This window comes from Schistocerca piceifrons, chromosome 1, assembly GCF_021461385.2.
Source record: "Schistocerca piceifrons isolate TAMUIC-IGC-003096 chromosome 1, iqSchPice1.1, whole genome shotgun sequence".
In the NCBI taxonomy this organism is placed as follows: Eukaryota; Metazoa; Arthropoda; class Insecta; order Orthoptera; family Acrididae; genus Schistocerca; species Schistocerca piceifrons.
The window spans coordinates 291,430,213-291,448,080 of NC_060138.1; the positions used below are offsets into that span (position 1 = coordinate 291,430,213).

At 42.0% G+C, this 17,868-nt stretch overlaps 1 protein-coding gene across 2 annotated transcripts in view; it reads right to left on the minus strand.

Annotated features, from left to right (window-relative positions):
* Nucleotides 1-17,868, minus strand: part of LOC124799825 — a 63,578-nt gene that overhangs the window by 29,684 nt on the left and 16,026 nt on the right. For both annotated transcript variants that reach the window (XM_047262950.1, XM_047262949.1), the window contains exons 2-3: nt 5,971-6,080; nt 2,739-2,775 (exon numbers count right to left, since the gene is read on the minus strand). In XM_047262950.1, coding sequence (XP_047118906.1) covers nt 2,739-2,775; nt 5,971-6,063 — 130 coding nt within the window. In that variant the 5' untranslated portion in view covers nt 6,064-6,080. The remainder of the gene's footprint in view (nt 1-2,738; nt 2,776-5,970; nt 6,081-17,868) is intronic.

A 17,868-nucleotide genomic window follows, 5' to 3' on the forward strand; every position in this document is an offset into this window, starting at 1 on the left:
CGCGGAACTTTGTCCATAAAATTTTTCTGTACTTACCTTTTACTTATTGTGCGCGGTCTCCTTCGAAATAGACACCTCTACAATTGATACACCGCTCCCAACGCCGTTCCCACCTCCGGAAGCAGTCTTGGTACACCTCTTGCCGCATCGCGTGAAGTGCTGCCTGCAAAGTTTTTTTATCTCGTCTGTCGTTGCAAATCTTCGTGCTTTCAACGGGATTTTCAACTTTGGAAATAAAGAAAAGACCGCAGGGACCATATGATTCACTTAAGGAACACCTCGTTCTCATTTGCGCGATCCAAAAGCTCTTCATAGACTGCGAGGTGAAGGTCTCACTGGTCTTGGCTATTGAGCCGTGGGACGAAGTTGGCGGCAACACGATCCGTTCCAAGAAGCTGTGTCAGGATATTGTGACATGAACCAATGAAAAGTTACGTTCCTATGCAATCTCTCGGACAGTCAGTCTTCGATGGGCATGCACAATTTCATTGACGTTCCTGACATGAACGTCGTTGGCAGAGTGGAAGAGCATCCTGAACGAATGTCACATTTAACTTCCGTCTGACCAGTTTTAAAGAGTGTGGACCATTCGTAACACCGAGTGGGGCGTAAGCGCTCATCATTGTAGGTTTCCTGCATCATTTGGTATATCTCTGTAAAGGTTTTCGTGAGCGTTACGGGAATTTTAATGCAGACCCGTTGCTTCTTTAACTCTCCCATCTCGAAATTCACAAACAGTGTAACACAACGTTCCACTCAGTACAGCACTGAACAATAACTAACGAAATTACAACAGTGAAACTACTGGCAATTATAGATTAAACACAATCATGTGCAGGGATGCCAACTGCACTTTGCTCCAATACACCATTGGCGCGAAATTACGAAAGTTCCGTAAGTTTTTGAACAGACCTCATACATGATGGGCAGTCGGAAAGATATAGGCTATATATTTTCTGATATGTCTAATACGTAGATACATATTAAATACAGAAAGAGGAAATGGTATTTGCAAAAATATCGAAAAGTTCTTGGCTGATTTACCTCAAATTTTTTCAAAGTACCGTACAGACATACAGACAGAGTTATATATTTTTCTAAACGACAATGTACAGGTTTATTGTTAAAAATGACTACGAGAAAGAAAATAATGTTCTACGCTGTGAAAATGTGTAGTTTCGATTTTTTTTCTTTTTTTTTGCGCAGTTGGTTTCAGCTTCATGGCTGTTTCTCCCATACAGATTGTTTCTCCTTATCCATATTTTGAAACAAAAATTGTATGCACAGTAACGGGCTATTTTGTTTTGTTCTTCACCATCAGTTTTGCAGAAAAGAGGGAAGTTGTGTTTATGCCTTATTAGCTTGTGATTAGAATGCTATCACGTGATTTGAATCATCTGAATTTTTTTATCCTATCCGTTCACAGATTAAAACTATGTAAAATACTGTCATTAAAGGTACTATACTGACAGATACAGTAGCTAGAGAGGTGTCTCTCGTACTACATTTACCAATGATCCAAACCGATTTACCCATTCATCTTAAACGACTTCAGTTAGCAATGAATGATTCGTTTACAGTAACAATAATCAAGGCTCAAGATAAGGGAGGAGGGGGAGGAAATGAACAAAGAGAGTGAGAAGGTGGAGCTGAACAGAGAGAGGGGGAGGAGGTGACGCACAGAGGGGTGACTGGAAGAATTGTCCAAAGAGAGAGCAGAGGAGAAGAGCGAGAGAAAGTTCCCATACATATTTGCATTTGCGAAGAATTGCAGGATTCACTTGTAAGATATGGAGAACATAAAACACCGCGGAAGTATGGCACATCCCATTCAACATTTGCAGGAAACCTCCGGTAAGAAAACTGCTAGCCAACCACAATAGAAACAAATATGAAAATAACCATATTCAGTAAGAAAAATCATCTCCTTAAAGAAAACTTCAAAATTAATTTGGCAGTCACAACAAGAACTTCTTAATAAGCTACCAAACAAACATCAGCAAGTCAATGTTATTTACATTAATAAAACATACGGCAGATAAAGGACAGTGACCTCTGGCAACCAAGAAAACAGTATCAATTAAAAGAACCAACATTCCCTCTCATTATCATCCCAACAGTGTCGTAATGAAATAGCTTCAACGAAGTAAAAATTTGTGCATATGTAAGTTAGGACAGATATCTCCTATACTCGCGCCCCTCCACCCCCTCTTCCCTCCACACACACACGCACACAATTCCGAACAGGGCATATTCTTTACCGTCTCCGTGTGCACGCCATCGGACATTTCATTCCCCTGCTAAAAAATAAAAAAAATAATTAAAAAAGCACTACACTCTCACACAAGTTAAGGCTTATCACTCCACCCACTATACCTTACTTAAGAAAGAGATATGTACTAGTATGTATACACACACACAAACACACACACACACACTCACTCACACACACACACACACACACACACACACACACACACACACACGTTAGTCGAAAAATACACACACAGGAACAACAGAATCTTGCACACTCTCAGAAAAAAAAAAATAAAAACAAAAATATATGAATGAGAGGTGTCTGTCCGAAGGAACAGACACCACGTAGAATCCGCAGCTGTGAATGCAAAAACTTTAGTAATGTTACACCACGACGTGGAAATTGCAACTGCGTATAAGATTCATTAAAGGTACTAATACATTGAGACAATAAAGAAGAATGAATGAAACGTCAAACTTACGGAGAACTGTCTCGGTGATAGTCGCTATGCCGTGTACCTGTAAAATAAAGACAAATTTCTCATCAAATTAATCGCTTTATAAAATTACATTTGCTTATCATGTACTTGAAATTAGTGCTTCACACATACGTACAGATCTTTTCATCCGCATAACAATAAACTTACGCATCTGATCTTTGTTGAGTTCTGTAACTGAATGTATATTTACCTGCATGTACTGCAGAAAATTTGTTTCCCCGAAACCATCTTGTAAGGTTCAAACGCACAGACAATCTAAAAGAGACCTTCTGCTCTTATTTGAGCGCATTGTTTGCTTACAAGACGGTGCGTTACTTTCTGATCTATCAGGGCCAGAACGCAATCTTTAGCGATACGTCACCTAAATATAATAATCTCAGAATGACCAGTCAAAAGAGGTGATCGCGAACAGTGAACATTTCATCAGATTATACTCCACTATACTGCCGTTCAAAACTAAGTACAGTGTTGTTTGTGCACGAGAGTAGTTCTGTATTAAAACAAATACGCCTAATGTTTGCTGAAGTTATGACGACTTAATTAATCACTGTACAAGATCAGACGCAAAAAATACACCAGGAATACGAAGGCGTTTTGCGTTTAAGGACTGTCTTGATATATGGGTACAAATAACAATGTTCGAATGTATCACAGAACAAACATGCAACATTACGCATGAAAGAAAACTGTAAAGTATGTAGTAATAGCGACGTATGTGTGAGTCTGCTTGAGATTATCATCATTGAACTAAATTCACAGTAGAGCTCTCCAGAGGCGGAGTGAGCACAAAATCGATTGCGATGTGGATCTCGAGCCATCAGCCGTACTAGCGGATACAAGCAGTACTGCCAACACGACAACGTTGAGCAGTATCGTCACCCACCAAACCCTAGAGTAGCTGCATGTGTTGCTAATTATTCGAAGGTCTTTTTCCTCTCGTATGACCACTTGGCTGAACCTCCTTAACTATTAGAAAGTTTATCACTAAGTTCTTCGTACTAACAGTTCCAGAAATATTGCCTGTATCCCATGAAACAGTCTTTGTAATATACTGACTTCATCAGAAGCACATTTCTTTCATTAACAGTCACTGAAATATGCACCTCAACAGTTTATAACGGATAATGGAAGGATGACTATCATCGATATTTGTGTAATGAAAATGCAACATAATATAAACTGCAGAGCAACACGAAACAATTTTTAAGATAGAAAAATAGTTTTTTCTTTTCTTAAACTTCCCAGGCCATCCGTTGTCATCTCGTATAACTGGGTGTATTGCCTGTGGTTCGCGTCTCGAAAAACGATGTTTCTTCGTCGTAACTCGACGTCTTCATCTGGTGTCACATGAAGCATGCTCAATGTTGTCGTTTTGGCAGTATTGCCTGTCTCTGCTAGTACGGCTGATGGCTAGAGATCCACATCGTAATCGATTTTGTCTCACTCCTCCCCTGGAGAACTCTACTGTGAATTTAGTTCAATGATGTGACTCCGAGTTACGACGAAAGTATTGTTTATCATCAACACTGGATGTACAATGAAATATCTTGCGACCAATCTTTGTCTGAAGCGAAGAATAGAAGATGCGAACCACAGACAGCACGCCTAGTCCTAGGAGATGACAAAGATAATTTTGTAGTTACCTACAGTTATATCACATTCTAATTCAGAGCAAATCCAACGAGCTACTCTTTGTACCTAAGCCTGTGTACTCTGAAACGTCCCCTTAGAAAAATTATCAATGACTGTGCTTAAACTGACACACAATATTTTTAGCGCAACGCAATCTGACTTTCAAAAATCCCTACAATAGAATGGCCCTGACTAACAATAACCTATACCTTTCATGAATCACTTACCTCACAAAAATCTTCGTTACTCGAACTACTGCAATACAGCGAGCGCCACTACTGCCAGCTAAATAAAAGATTCTAACTACTGAAGGGACTAACTACTGATCGGCATAGTTAGCAAATGAAAGGTTTTGATAAAGAACAAACAATGTATTTACCTTAATAGTGTTCAAAAGTCATTATATATATATATATATATATATATATATATATATATATATATATACGAGGGTTATTCCAAAAGTAAGGTCCGATTGATTGCCAAATTGAAACCACAGCGAACATCAGAAATGTCTTACTTGTAACAATTAGCTACACCTTTCAGCTACTTCTCTACGTAGTCGCCGTTCTGACTTAGACTTTTGTCATAGCGTTGTACCAACTTTTCAATAGCCTCATCATAGAAGGCAGCCGCCAGTGCTTTCCGCCAATTCTCCACGCTGGCCTACACCTCGTTGTCTGTGTCAAAATGTTGTCTTCAAAGACAGCGGTTCATGTGACCAGAGATGAAACTCAGGGGGAGACAATTGCGGACTGTATTGTGGGTAATCTAACATTTCCATTTGAAAACGATGCAGGAGCATCTTCATTGCCCCTGCAGAATGCGGCTGAGAATTGTCGTGAAGACGAAACAGCACGACAGTTATGTAATGTTGGCTGCATAGCTTCAGGCGAAATTTCTCACCAGGCCCTCGTACTTGGCGGCAGACACTATTTTCTAGACATCTTTACGCACTCACTGCCAGCTCAGAAATGAGAAGAGCGACGTGATGCTAACTGGGGTTATACTAGAGACACTACCCAACACATCTGTGCAAAGCTTTATCGGATATATATATATATATATATATATATATATATATATATATATATATATATATATATATATATATATATATATATATATATATCAGTTCATGGCATCCAGTCTTACAAATTTACTGCCTCTGATGGACAAACGTCCAGATCATCCACTCTCAAAACTCCGCCATCTCTCTCCCCACTTCCACCACTGCTGGCGGCTCACCTCCAACTGCGCAATACTACGCGCTGTTGACATCCAACTGCCCAACACTACAATAGCCAACAACAATGCAAACCAGCCACAGACTGCACACAGCACAGCCACTGATTTTCATACAGAGCGCTACGTGGCGTTACCAATAAAAAAAACAAACCTATACAGCCTACTTACAACTCTTTTCACTCCTTTAGTTTCACATCACTGACGTCAACCCTCCAAGGACTGTTCTTGTGTATCATGTACGGTCAAAGGCAAACGAATTTAGGCACACGAACAGGAGAACGCAGTCTTTAACTTTTTTCCTTGCGAATATGAGTCGCAAATAGGTTGTACTTACTATACCCAGGATTCCAATAATGATGCTTCCCTTCTTGAGAGAGCAGCCGCAGCAGCACTGATTCAGAATAGGTTTCTTCCACGTGGCCCACATGGCTGAACTGATTCAATCTGGAAATTATACAGGTGGATTAGGAGGCACCCTATGAACATGTCTTATTGTCTGTATTATATTCATCCGAATGATTTAAAACGTATTATCCCTGTAACAAATGCATTCCCGTCAGATTGGAACAAAATTCGAGTGTAACGCTGAAAAACATTTTTGTTTCTCCCTATAACTGCTTCGTAAACAACTTTTAATTAACTAGCCGCCTTAACAGAATCTTTAGTGACTAAAACGTGTCACAAGATGTCGAAGTGAGTGAACTAATTAGACAGAGCGCTCTTACAAAAAAAAAGTGAGCAATAATATCCATAGACAATCGCAGATAGAAATACTGACAGTTAAGCGTGTTTTTCTGTTACATCATTGGAATGAATACCAAACCAGTTTAATTGGAAGATTCTTTATCCAAAGGGCACATAAAATGTAATTTAGACATTTTGTTTTTGTTAAAAATCAAAGTATTATTTATCATCGACACTGGATGTAGAATGAAATATCTTGCGACCAGTCTTTGTCTGAAGCGAGCATTCATTCATTCATTCATTCATTCATTAATCGTTGTTCGATAGATCGTGAATACGACACTTCGTAATGATGTGGAACATGTCACTTTAACATAAGTTTTCTTTACACAAAATAATAAATTAATAATTTTTTCTTTTTTCCCTTTTTTTACAGTTACCACCACATATCTAAAAATGCATCTATTGAATAGAAGGAGTTTTCATTCAGAAGTTCTTTTAATTTGCTTTTAAATGTTGGTTGACTATCTTTCACACTTTGGCAAATGACCAAAGATTTTAGTGGCAACATAATTCGCCCCTTTCTGTGCCAAAGTGACAGTTAATCCAGAATAGTGAAGATCATCCCTTCTTCTATTGTCGTAGCTATGCATTTCGCTGTTATTTTTGAATCTGGATGCGTTATTAATGACAAAATTCATAAGTGGATATATGTGTTGCGATGTTACTGTATCCCGAGTTCCTTACATAAATATGTGCAAGGTGATCCAGCTATTATTCTGATTACACGCTTTTGTGCGATGAATAGTTTCTGTCTGAATGACGAATTGTCCCCAAATATGACGCCACATGAAAGCAGTGAATGAAAATAGGCGTAGTAGGCTAATTTACTCATATTTTTACTAACTGATATGTTTACTAATTGTTTGAGCGGGTCATCGATATGTTTCTTCCAATTCAATTTCTCATCAATGCAGACACCCAGAAATTTTGAATATTCTACCGTAGCAACAGACTTCTGTTCATATTCTATATTTATCAATGGTGTTATGCCATTTACTGTACAGAATTTTATAAACTGTGTTTTCTCAAAATTTAGTGAGAGTCCATTTGCAGAGAACCGCTAAATAATTTTCTGAACGACGTTATTTACAACTTCCTCAGCTCATTCTTGCTTGTTGGGTGTGATTACTATAGTTGTATCATAAGCAAAAAGAACTAGCTTTACATTTTCATGAATATAGAGGGGCAAGTCACTAATATATATTAAGAACAATAAGGGACCCAAGACCTCTCTGGGACACCATTCTTAATACTTCCCCAGTTAGGGGACTCAGCTTATTTTTGCAGGCTATCTGTACTGTACTTCTGCATTCTTCCTGTTAAATATGAATTAAATCGTTTGTGCTGCCCCACTCATACCATAATGAGCCGTGGTAAAATTCGCTGTTTTTAAGAGCGCGCCACAGCGCGCAGTGTGAAGCAGTCGCCCTCCGTTTCTGGCGGTGGCGCCACTGTGGCAATCGCAGCTTTGGTGTCTCCCTCCGGTGGGATAGGGGTAAGGTAGACTGTTCACGTGCATTTAAGGGGCGCTATGAGCTCGCTAAGGGGAGTCTGATCAGTTGGTCAGCCGGGTCAGTGTGGGGCAGTCAGTGTCTGTCTGTCGTCCGGAGTGCTAGTATGTGTTAGGCCGCCAGTCTGCTCGAGTTTGTTCAGGCAATGGACATTGGCGGTTGGATCGATTGGTTGGTCGGTCGCACACTGGGACACGAGATTACTTGTCCGTCTTGAGCGTCGGCGCATGTGAAGTCGCCATGTCAGTCCAGCCCGTATAGCGAGGGGTAGTGGTCGACACGAGAGCAACAGGAGTCAACCCACGACGTCGGTCTGGCCGGGGCGAGCTGCGACGCAGTCAGACGAGAGATCGGCTCACCTTCCTGAGTCCGTTGAAGCGGCTGGCAGCGGAGGGTTCGGGAGAGCGTTTTGGGCATGCTGCGCCAGGTCTTCGCCAGACATCGCAGTTTATTAGAAGTTAAGTGATTCGTGATATGTTGTTTCATTTATTTGTTAAATTCTACGTGTGTTCTTGATCAGTCTCTCGTCCCCAGCTTGCTCGTCTGTCTCTCGTCCGCATTTGTTAGGCAGTTACTGTCTATCTGTCTGACGGTCTGCCGTACGTTAATAGCTGCCTCTGTCATGTTTGTCGGATTCGGTGTTAACGAATTTATTGCTTATGGTGTACAGGCCAAATTCCTGAAATATGTTTTTATCTTGCCTATCATCTCGAGAGGCGGTATATGTGTAATGTAGAGCTTGTTTGTACATTTTATGTAATACTGAATTTCATGGGTTTTTATTTAAATGATCATTTTAGTATATAAAGTTGCCACCCTTCCACCGTAAGAGTTTTCTTTTATAAACGAGTTGCACTTTCGGTGGCAAGTATATTTTTAATGTGAGTGTTTTGTACCATTGCCATCCCTCCTATGGGGTGCATAGTTTATGTGTTTGTGTGAGTTGTTAAAATTTTTAGTTTAAAGTAATCTGGTGTGTTGCAGATGTGCACCGATGTAGTCTTTCAGAGGTTGTTGTGAGCGGTCGTGACTACGGCCGTGTTGAAAGGGAGGGGCAAGCTTCTCAGCCCGAAAGCTCATACTGTCAAAAAAAAAAAAAAAAAAAATAGTTATTTCTGTCTCTGAATAAATTGTAACTTGATATTTAGAGGGTGCTTCCTGATTATAGTCTTTAAATCTGTTCTTTTTTTTTTAAGTAAGAGTTTTTAGGGATGAAATTTCCATTTGTTGAAATTTAATTTGTTTTCATCAGTTACCCACTGGCAACTACTTCCACGCTCACATAATGTGATTAAATGTGTTAATCTTCTTGATGAATCGCTAGTAAATAAAGTAAATTCTTTAAGAAAATATTTTGAAAGTAAATTCGCGGTTCACACAATACTTAAGCTTATCTAGAAGAAGCTACCTCCACTTTAAAATTACGCAAGCAGAACTGATGAAGACTATAGATGCGAAACAGGAAAGACACACAGCGTGCCTTTCGTAGCACTGAACAACTGATTTTGCTTATTGCTTCCAGAAATATATTTGCGACGTTGCGGGTATCGTATGGGTTTGCCTATTGACACCGTTGCCTAAATCATAACAGAATACCAAGATTGTCCTTTTCTGCGTCATATAATTGTGGTTAATTTCAATGGCTGCGTCATTTGCACTATGCAGAATGATTAATCTTGTTTTGCAACCTGCACAACCTTGACATGGTGCATAGCGACTCGATTGTACAGGAAACATTTGTAACCTTTATGAGTGACATCGGTGCAATAGTCGATGGAAGAAGCACTGAAAAAAAGTAACCAGAAAGAAATAAGCAATATATGTTAACAAGGAGAGAGGCTAAACCTTGAACCCTCAGAATTATAGGCAAAAGTAAAGTGGTCATGTCTCTAGGTTCGTCCAGTCCTATCTCATGTGAGAATATGGGACTTTTCTTTTAAAGCCTTGTGTCCTTATTTGCGTACAAATATCCAACAACGAGTATCAGCAACGGGTGGTCTTCTTTGGGACGATGTTTTGGATATTTAAGCTCCCCCTGCACTGTAACAAAATTGAAATGGCTCTGAGCACTATGGGACTTAACATCTGAGGTCATCAGTCCCCTAGAACTTAGAACTACTTAAACCTAACTAACCTACGGACATCACACACATCCATGCCCGAGGCAGGATTCGAACCTGCGACCGTAGCGGTCGCGCAGTTCCAGACTGAAGCGCCTAGAACCGCTTTTTTAAATAAAAAAAGAAACGTTATTGACATTCTATTACATATCTTCATTCTTCATAGCTGAATATTGCTTTCTTAACAGTCCTGGCGACGAACGCATTTCTCATAACGAGAGAGCAGTGTGTTGATGCCGTCACTCTAAAACTTACTTGTCTTACTTGACGAAGCCACAAGTTCTGCTCTGCTAGCACCGCTGCATCACTACCAATGTGAAGTCCTCGAAGGTGTTCTTTAAAGTTTGCAAACAGATGAAAATAGTATGGGGGGCGAGTCAGGCCCGTGTGGACGATGTTGCAGCGCTCGTTTGCTGACTGGCATTGTCATGATGAAGGAGATGGTTTTCCATTTGTGGCCAAATTCTTCGAATTCGAAACTCTATTACAGCAAGCTGTTTCTCACTCACCGATACAGTTACGTTACACATCAGCTGGTTACACGCTACAATTCGGAGCCGTCTAGCGGCTGTTATGAAGAACAAATATGTATAATGTTAATAATGTTTGTTTCATTTCAAAAGCTTTAAGAGTTTCCCCATAAGAAATTTATGGACATTACTTTTTAGCACGCCCTCCTAAAAAAAGAATGAAGAGGAAACGACGAATAAGGAGGGTGATGGTATATTATTAAAAACCACAGTGTGACGCAGGGTAAGTTAAATGGGAGTTATACGGTGCACGTAGCACGCGGGTGGTTAATGTTACGCTGCATCCCAAGTTCATGAAAGCATGTACGCTTCAGGGCGCCTAGCAAGTTAGCAGAATTTCCAGCCGTACGTGAGGAGTGTCGGGGTAGCGTCGCAGCCGAATGGACGGTTGCGTAACTCCCGGTTCTGGCAGCCACAATAAAATGTCAGCACTTATGGAAAATAACGGTGGACAAAGTCTAAGCGAGTAAAGAAAAGTAGCACATATTGTCGGTTACCCTCACTCTTATGGCGCCCACGAGAGTCGACGGAGTTCAGATATACACTCCTGGAAATGGAAAAAAGAACACATTGACTCCGGTGTGTCAGACCCACCATACTTGCTCCGGACACTGCGAGAGGGCTGTACAAGCAATGATCACACGCACGGCACAGCGGACACACCAGGAACCGCAGTGTTGGCCGTCGAATGGCGCTAGCTGCGGAGCATTTGTGCGCCGCCGCCGTCAGTGTCAGCCAGTTTGCCGTGGCATACGGAGCTCCATCGCAGTCTTTAACACTGGTAGCATGCCGCGACAGCGTGGACGTGAACCGTATGTGCAGTTGACGGACTTTGAGCGAGGGCGTATAGTGGGCATGCGGGAGGCCGGGTGGACGTACCGCCGAATTGCTCAACACGTGGGGCGTGAGGTCTCCACAGACCATCGATGTTGTCGCCAGTGGTCGGCGGAAGGTGCACGTGCCCGTCGACCTGGGACCGGACCGCAGCGACGCACGGATGCACGCCAAGACCGTAGGATCCTACGCAGTGCCGTAGGGGACCGCACCGCCACTTCCCAGCAAATTAGGGACACTGTTGCTCCTGGGGTATCGGCGAGGACCATTCGCAACCGTCTCCATGAAGCTGGGCTACGGTCCCGCACACCGTTAGGCCGTCTTCCGCTCACGCCCCAACATCGTGCAGCCCGCCTCCAGTGGTGTCGCGACAGGCGTGAATGGAGGGACGAATGGAGACGTGTCGTCTTCAGCGATGAGAGTCGCTTCTGCCTTGGTGCCAATGATGGTCGTATGCGTGTTTGGCGCCGTGCAGGTGAGCGCCACAATCAGGACTGCATACGACCGAGGCACACAGGGCCAACACCCGGCATCATGGTGTGGGGAGCGATCTCCTATACTGGCCGGACACCACTGGTGATCGTCGAGGGGACACTGAATAGTGCATGGTACATCCAAACCGTCATCGAACCCATCGTTCTACCATTCCTAGACCGGCAAGGGAACTTGCTGTTCCAACAGGACAATGCACGTCCGCATGTATCCCGTGCCACCCAACGTGCTCTACAATGTGTAAGTCAACTACCCTGGCCAGCAAGACCTCCGGATCTGTCCCCCATTGAGCATGTTTGGGACTGGATGAATCGTCGTCTCACGCGGTCTGCACGTCCAGCACGAACGCTTGTCCAACTGAGGCGCCAGGTGGAAATGGCATGGCAAGCCGTTCCACAGGACTACATCCAGCATCTCTACGATCGTCTCCATGGGAGAATAGCAGCCTGCATTGCTGCGAAAGGTGGATATACACTGTACTAGTGGCGACATTGTGCATGCTCTGTTGCCTGTGTCTATGTGCCTGTGGTTCTGTCAGTGTGATCATGTGATGTATCTGACCCCAGGAATGTGTCAATAAAGTTTCCCCTTCCTGGGACAATGAATTCACGGTGTTCTTATTTCAATTTCCAGGAGTGTAGAATTACACTTCCTCATGTCATCTACGTCGAACAGTTCAACAGCTAGGGTGCCTTCAGTAACAAAACTTCCGAGCAGAGTCCTGTGGTGAAAATTATAGAAATAAAGACAGCAGAGTTAAGAACTTTATCTGAAGAAGTTAGGATTTCAAGTTCGCTACTGACGAGTTCAGTGTCATCTTATGACATAAGTAAATGTCTCCGTCCTTTTACAAATGATCAATTAACTGGACTCTCAAGGCATACAATTATTTGTTTCTTGTCGTTGATTTAATTTTTACACCCTTGGAGAGTTCACAGCTTCTTCAACCACAGCCTTGTAAGTATGTGAACGTTACTACTCACAATGAGTACTTCAAAAGTAATATGTCAGACACATACACCAAGGTGACAAAAGTCATGGGATAGCGATATGCACGTGTACAGATGGCGGTAGTATGGCGTATAAAAGATATAAGAGGGCAGTGAATTGGCGGAGCTATCATTTGTACTCGAGTGCTTCACGTGAAAAGGTGTCCTACGTCTTTATGGCCGCACAATGGGAATTAACAGATCTTGAAAGCTTAATGATGGTTGTAGCTAGGTGAATTGGACATTCCATTTCGGAAATCGTTGGTGTTGTTGTGGTCTTGAGTCCAGTGACTGGCTTGATGCAGCTATCCATGCTACTATATCCTGTGTAAGCCTCTTTATCTCCAGGTAACTACTGCAACCTACATCCTTCTGAAACTGCTTAGTATATTCTTCTCTTGGTCTCCTTCCACGATTTTTACCCTGCACGCTTCCCTCCAATACTAAATCAGTGATCCCTTGACGCCTCAGAACATGTCCTACCAACCGACCCCTCCTTCTAGTCAAGTTGTGCCACAAATTCCTCTTCTCCCCAGTTCTGTTCAGAACCTCCCCATTAGTTACGTGATCTACCCATCTGATCTACATCACATTTCGAAAGCTTCTATTCTCTTCTTGTCTAAACTATTTGTCGTCCATGTTTCACTTCCATAGATGGCTGCACCCCATACAAATACTTTCAGGAAAGACTTCCTTATATTTAAATCTATACTCAATGTTAACAAATTTCTCGTCTCCAGAAATGCTTTCCTTGCCATTGCCCGTCTACATTTTGTATCCTCTCTACTTCGACCATCATCAGTTATTTTGCTTCCCAAATAGCAACTTACTATTCCAAGCGTCTCATTTCCTAATGTAATTCCCTCAGCATCACCTGATTTAATTTGACTACATTCCATTATCCTCGTTTTGCTTTTGATGATGTTCATCTTATATCCTCCTTTCAAGACACTGTACATTCCATTCAACTGCTCTTCCAGGCCCTTTTCTGTCTCCGACAGGATTACAATGTTATATTTTTATTTCCTCGCCATGGATTTTAATTCCTACTCAATTTTTTCTTTTGTTTCCTTTACTGCTTGCTCAATACACAGATTGAATAACATCGGGGATAGGCTCCCTTCCCAACCAATGCTTCCATTTAATGTCCATTAACTCTTATAACTGCCATCTGGTTTCTGTGCAATTTGTAAACAGCCTTTCGCTCCCTGTATTTGACCCCTGCCGCCTTCAGAATTCGAAACAGAGTATTCCAGTCAATTTGTCTAAAGCTTTTTCTAAGTCTACAAATGCTACAAACCTACGTATAGGGAATTAAATATTCCGAGATTCACAGTGTCAACAGTGTACCGAGAATACCAAATTTCTGTCTTTACCTGTCACCACGGACAATGCGGTGGCCGACGGCCTTCCGTTAATAACCGAGAGCGGTATCGTTTGCGTATAGTTGTCAGTGGTAACAGACAAGCAGCACTGCGTAAAATAACCATAGGAATCAATGTGGAACTTACGACGAACGTATTCATTCGGACAGTGCGGCGAAATGTGATGTTAATGAGCTATGGCAGCAGACTGCCAAGAAAAGTGGCCTTGCTAAACACGAGGACATCGCCTGCAGCGTTTCTCCTGGACTCGTGACCGCGTCGGTTGGAAAAACGTGACCGTTCTGAAGAGCTCCGATTACAGTTCGTCAAGAGCTGATGGTAGAGTTCGAGTGTGGCGCAGACCCCACGAAGCCGCGGACCCAAGCTGTCAACAAGGAACTGCGCAAGCTGGTGGTGGTTCCATAATGGTTTGGGCTGCGTTTGCATGGCATGTACTGGGGCCTCTGATCCAGCTGAAACGATCATTGACAGGGAATGGTTATGTTCGGCTACTTGGAGACGATTTGTCGCTATTTCATAGGCGTCGACGGAATTTTTCTGGATGACAATGCACCTTGTTACCAGCTCACAACTGTTCGCGACTGGACTGAGGAACATTGTGAACAGTTCGAGGGAATGATTTGGCCACACATATTGTCCGACATCAGACCTAATCGAGAGGTCAGCTCGTGCACAAATTCATGCCCGGCAACACTCACAATTATGGGTGGCTATAAAGGCAGCGTGGTTCAGTATTTCTGTAGCGGACTTACGACGACTTGCGGGGTCCTTGCCGCGTCGAGTTGTTGCACTATGCCGGTCTAAAGGTGGTCTGACACCATATTGTGGGGGATCCGATGACATTTTTCACCTCAGTGTATACCTTACTCTTAAATCACCGACTGAAACTATTAGATTCCATTTACTTACGAAAATTTTCTTCCATTCTATCCTTATTTATTGGTCCACGTCATTCTATATTTCGAGCCTGAGAAATCTCTTCCAGTCTGTAACTATATTCTGGTTTCTATAAGTCTCCTTTTCTTTATCCTGTTTTCTTCATCCGCTGGTATAATTTTTCCCCCAGACAACTAGTTCCATGGGTGGTAATTCGGATACCAGCCATAAGGTTTCTGACGTGTTACAGCTGCTGGATATGCCTGCATTCATCTCCGTGGCGTCGTCTTCCAACTACATATCGCAAGACGCCATGTTTTTTTTGCTGTGCTGACGTACTCCGACACAGAAGGTGTCCGACTGTTGTAATTTGCAGAACGCTATTCATATCTCAGAACCACTTAAAACAAGCGATCATTGATTACTATGAGACTGACGAAGAACCGGCGCTACACAGTTGTTACAAATTCACGATGAAACCTTCAGACGTAATTTATTTAGCACAATGTCCAACTAGTGTCGGTCAACGACCATTGTTAAGCATAGCTGACATAAACAGCAAGGAAGTTATATCATAATCTGAACAAAAGTAATTTGCTCTTTTAAGCTTCAGTTAGAAACTGATGAGCCTCAAGCAGAGGTAGGTGTAGACAGGACACAACAAACTTTCAATAGGAAATTGAAAAAGAATGTAGGAAAGTCATCGAAAAGGAAGAAAGTTTTGTTGTTAGGCAGTTCTCATGCCAGAGGTGTAGGCCAACTTCTGCAGGAGGGATTAGGACCAGAATACCAGGTCACAAATTTTTTCAAACCAAGTGCTAGTCTGGATCAGGTGACAGAGGATTTAGGTTCACTCTGTAAAGGATTTACCAGGGAAGACATCGTGGTTATTGTGGGAGGGCCAGGGAACAGCATCGACAGAGATCCTGAGTACAGTATAGAGTGTGACCTGGTAAAGATTGCGTCGGCATCGAGACACACCAATGTTGAATTTGTATCTGTCCTGAGACGCCATCACCGGCCTAATTTGAACTCTTCTGTTGGGAGAGTTAATTTGGAGTTGGAACGGCTACTTGGGTCGGGTGCGGGGGCTCATATTGGTGTGGTTCCTGTTGATTATCTCAGTAGGTGGGACTATACCAGGCACGGCCTACATCTCAACAGGAAAGGGAAGGGGAAACTGGCTGGGGTAATAGCAGGAAATTTAAGGGGGGGAGGCACTGCCATGAATGGTAAAATACCAGTGGTTACAGGTGTTGGAGCAGCACCTTTTTTAGGATAGGTAAGACAGAAAGATGTCAAGTTATACGAGAGGTCAGGTTTGAAACAAATCTTCAGTTTAGGAAAGAAATTAAACAGCACAATTCTAGCACATTGGATCACCAATCACAGCTATCAATTATAAATTTTCACCAATCACCAGAAATTTTATCTCCACCAAGTTGTATCTCAGTCCTAGGTAATTGCATTGATGAATTAAAGTCACCCAACCCAGTTGACATAATCTGCCTGTCTGAACACCATGTGACCACTGGTGTAGGAACTAGGCCTAAGCACAATGAGAAACTCAGACAGGAGAGTACTGCAAATGTTAGAATAAGGAAAGGTTCTCATAAAAGTATAATTAAAAATAATGTAAGTATATTTCATCAAAATATTGGGAGTTTAAAGAATAAAGTAGATGAGCTTCTGGTTTGTTTAGAAGATTTAGAAGCTGAGAATGAAATAGATATACTATGCCTGTCTGAGCATCACATTGTTACTGATATGGATAAGGTAAATGTAAGTGGTTATAAGCTCTCTGCACATGTAATGAGGGAAAATATGGAGAAAGGAGGAGTTGCCATATATGTCAAAAGTTATCATTGTGCAAAAAGTATAGAAACAAAAAAGTTTTGTGTAGAGAAACATATAGAAGCATGTGCCTGTGAGCTTGAATTAAATAAAGGCACATTTATAATTGTAACTGTATACAGGTCCCCATCAGGAAATTTTCATCTATTTCTGAAAAATTTGGACTCCTTGTTGTGCTATTGTAACGAGAATTATACATATAATAATTTTTTTCTTTATGAATTTAGATAAATTAATAATAGCAATGTGTTGAGTTTCTTTTTCGATTCTTTTAATGTCATGTTAAAGAAACTGTGAGTAACTTTTGAAACGAATATTATTATTTATGTTAGATTTCAAATAATGTGGTAATCAAAGGAAAGTGTATTTAATGTTAAAACTATTGTAAGATGTGAAAATTGTAATTTATACACTTGGTCCATACGTAGGTAATGCATTAGGATATGTGTAGTAGAAAACCTTTGGTGAATACCCTACCTGTAGGGGAGCGGGAAAAGGTGGAGGCAGGCGAGGCGGAAAAACGCACACTGGCGCGGTTCGGCACAACGGGCTCAGTAACACAGTCGGAGGCGAGCAACAGTCGGAAGTACACGTACTGTACCGAGGAGGCTACCCAGGAAAAGTGGATTCCATTGAGCCTCGGATGAACCGATTCCGACAACCACTTGGCATGGCTATATTCTGAGGCACAAAATTGGAAAAATTACGACGCTAAGAAGATGGAAAGTGCCGATGGTGTGTGAGCCTTAGCCGTGCTTGTATGTGTGCCGTGCTGCCCGCTATCTCGCTGCCCGCCATCCGCCGCACCGACTTGCACAGGTCAAACATTTATTTCATCTTTAGAAGTGTATCTGTGTGGACCAGTGTTGAAACTGTTTCTAATGGTTCAATAAT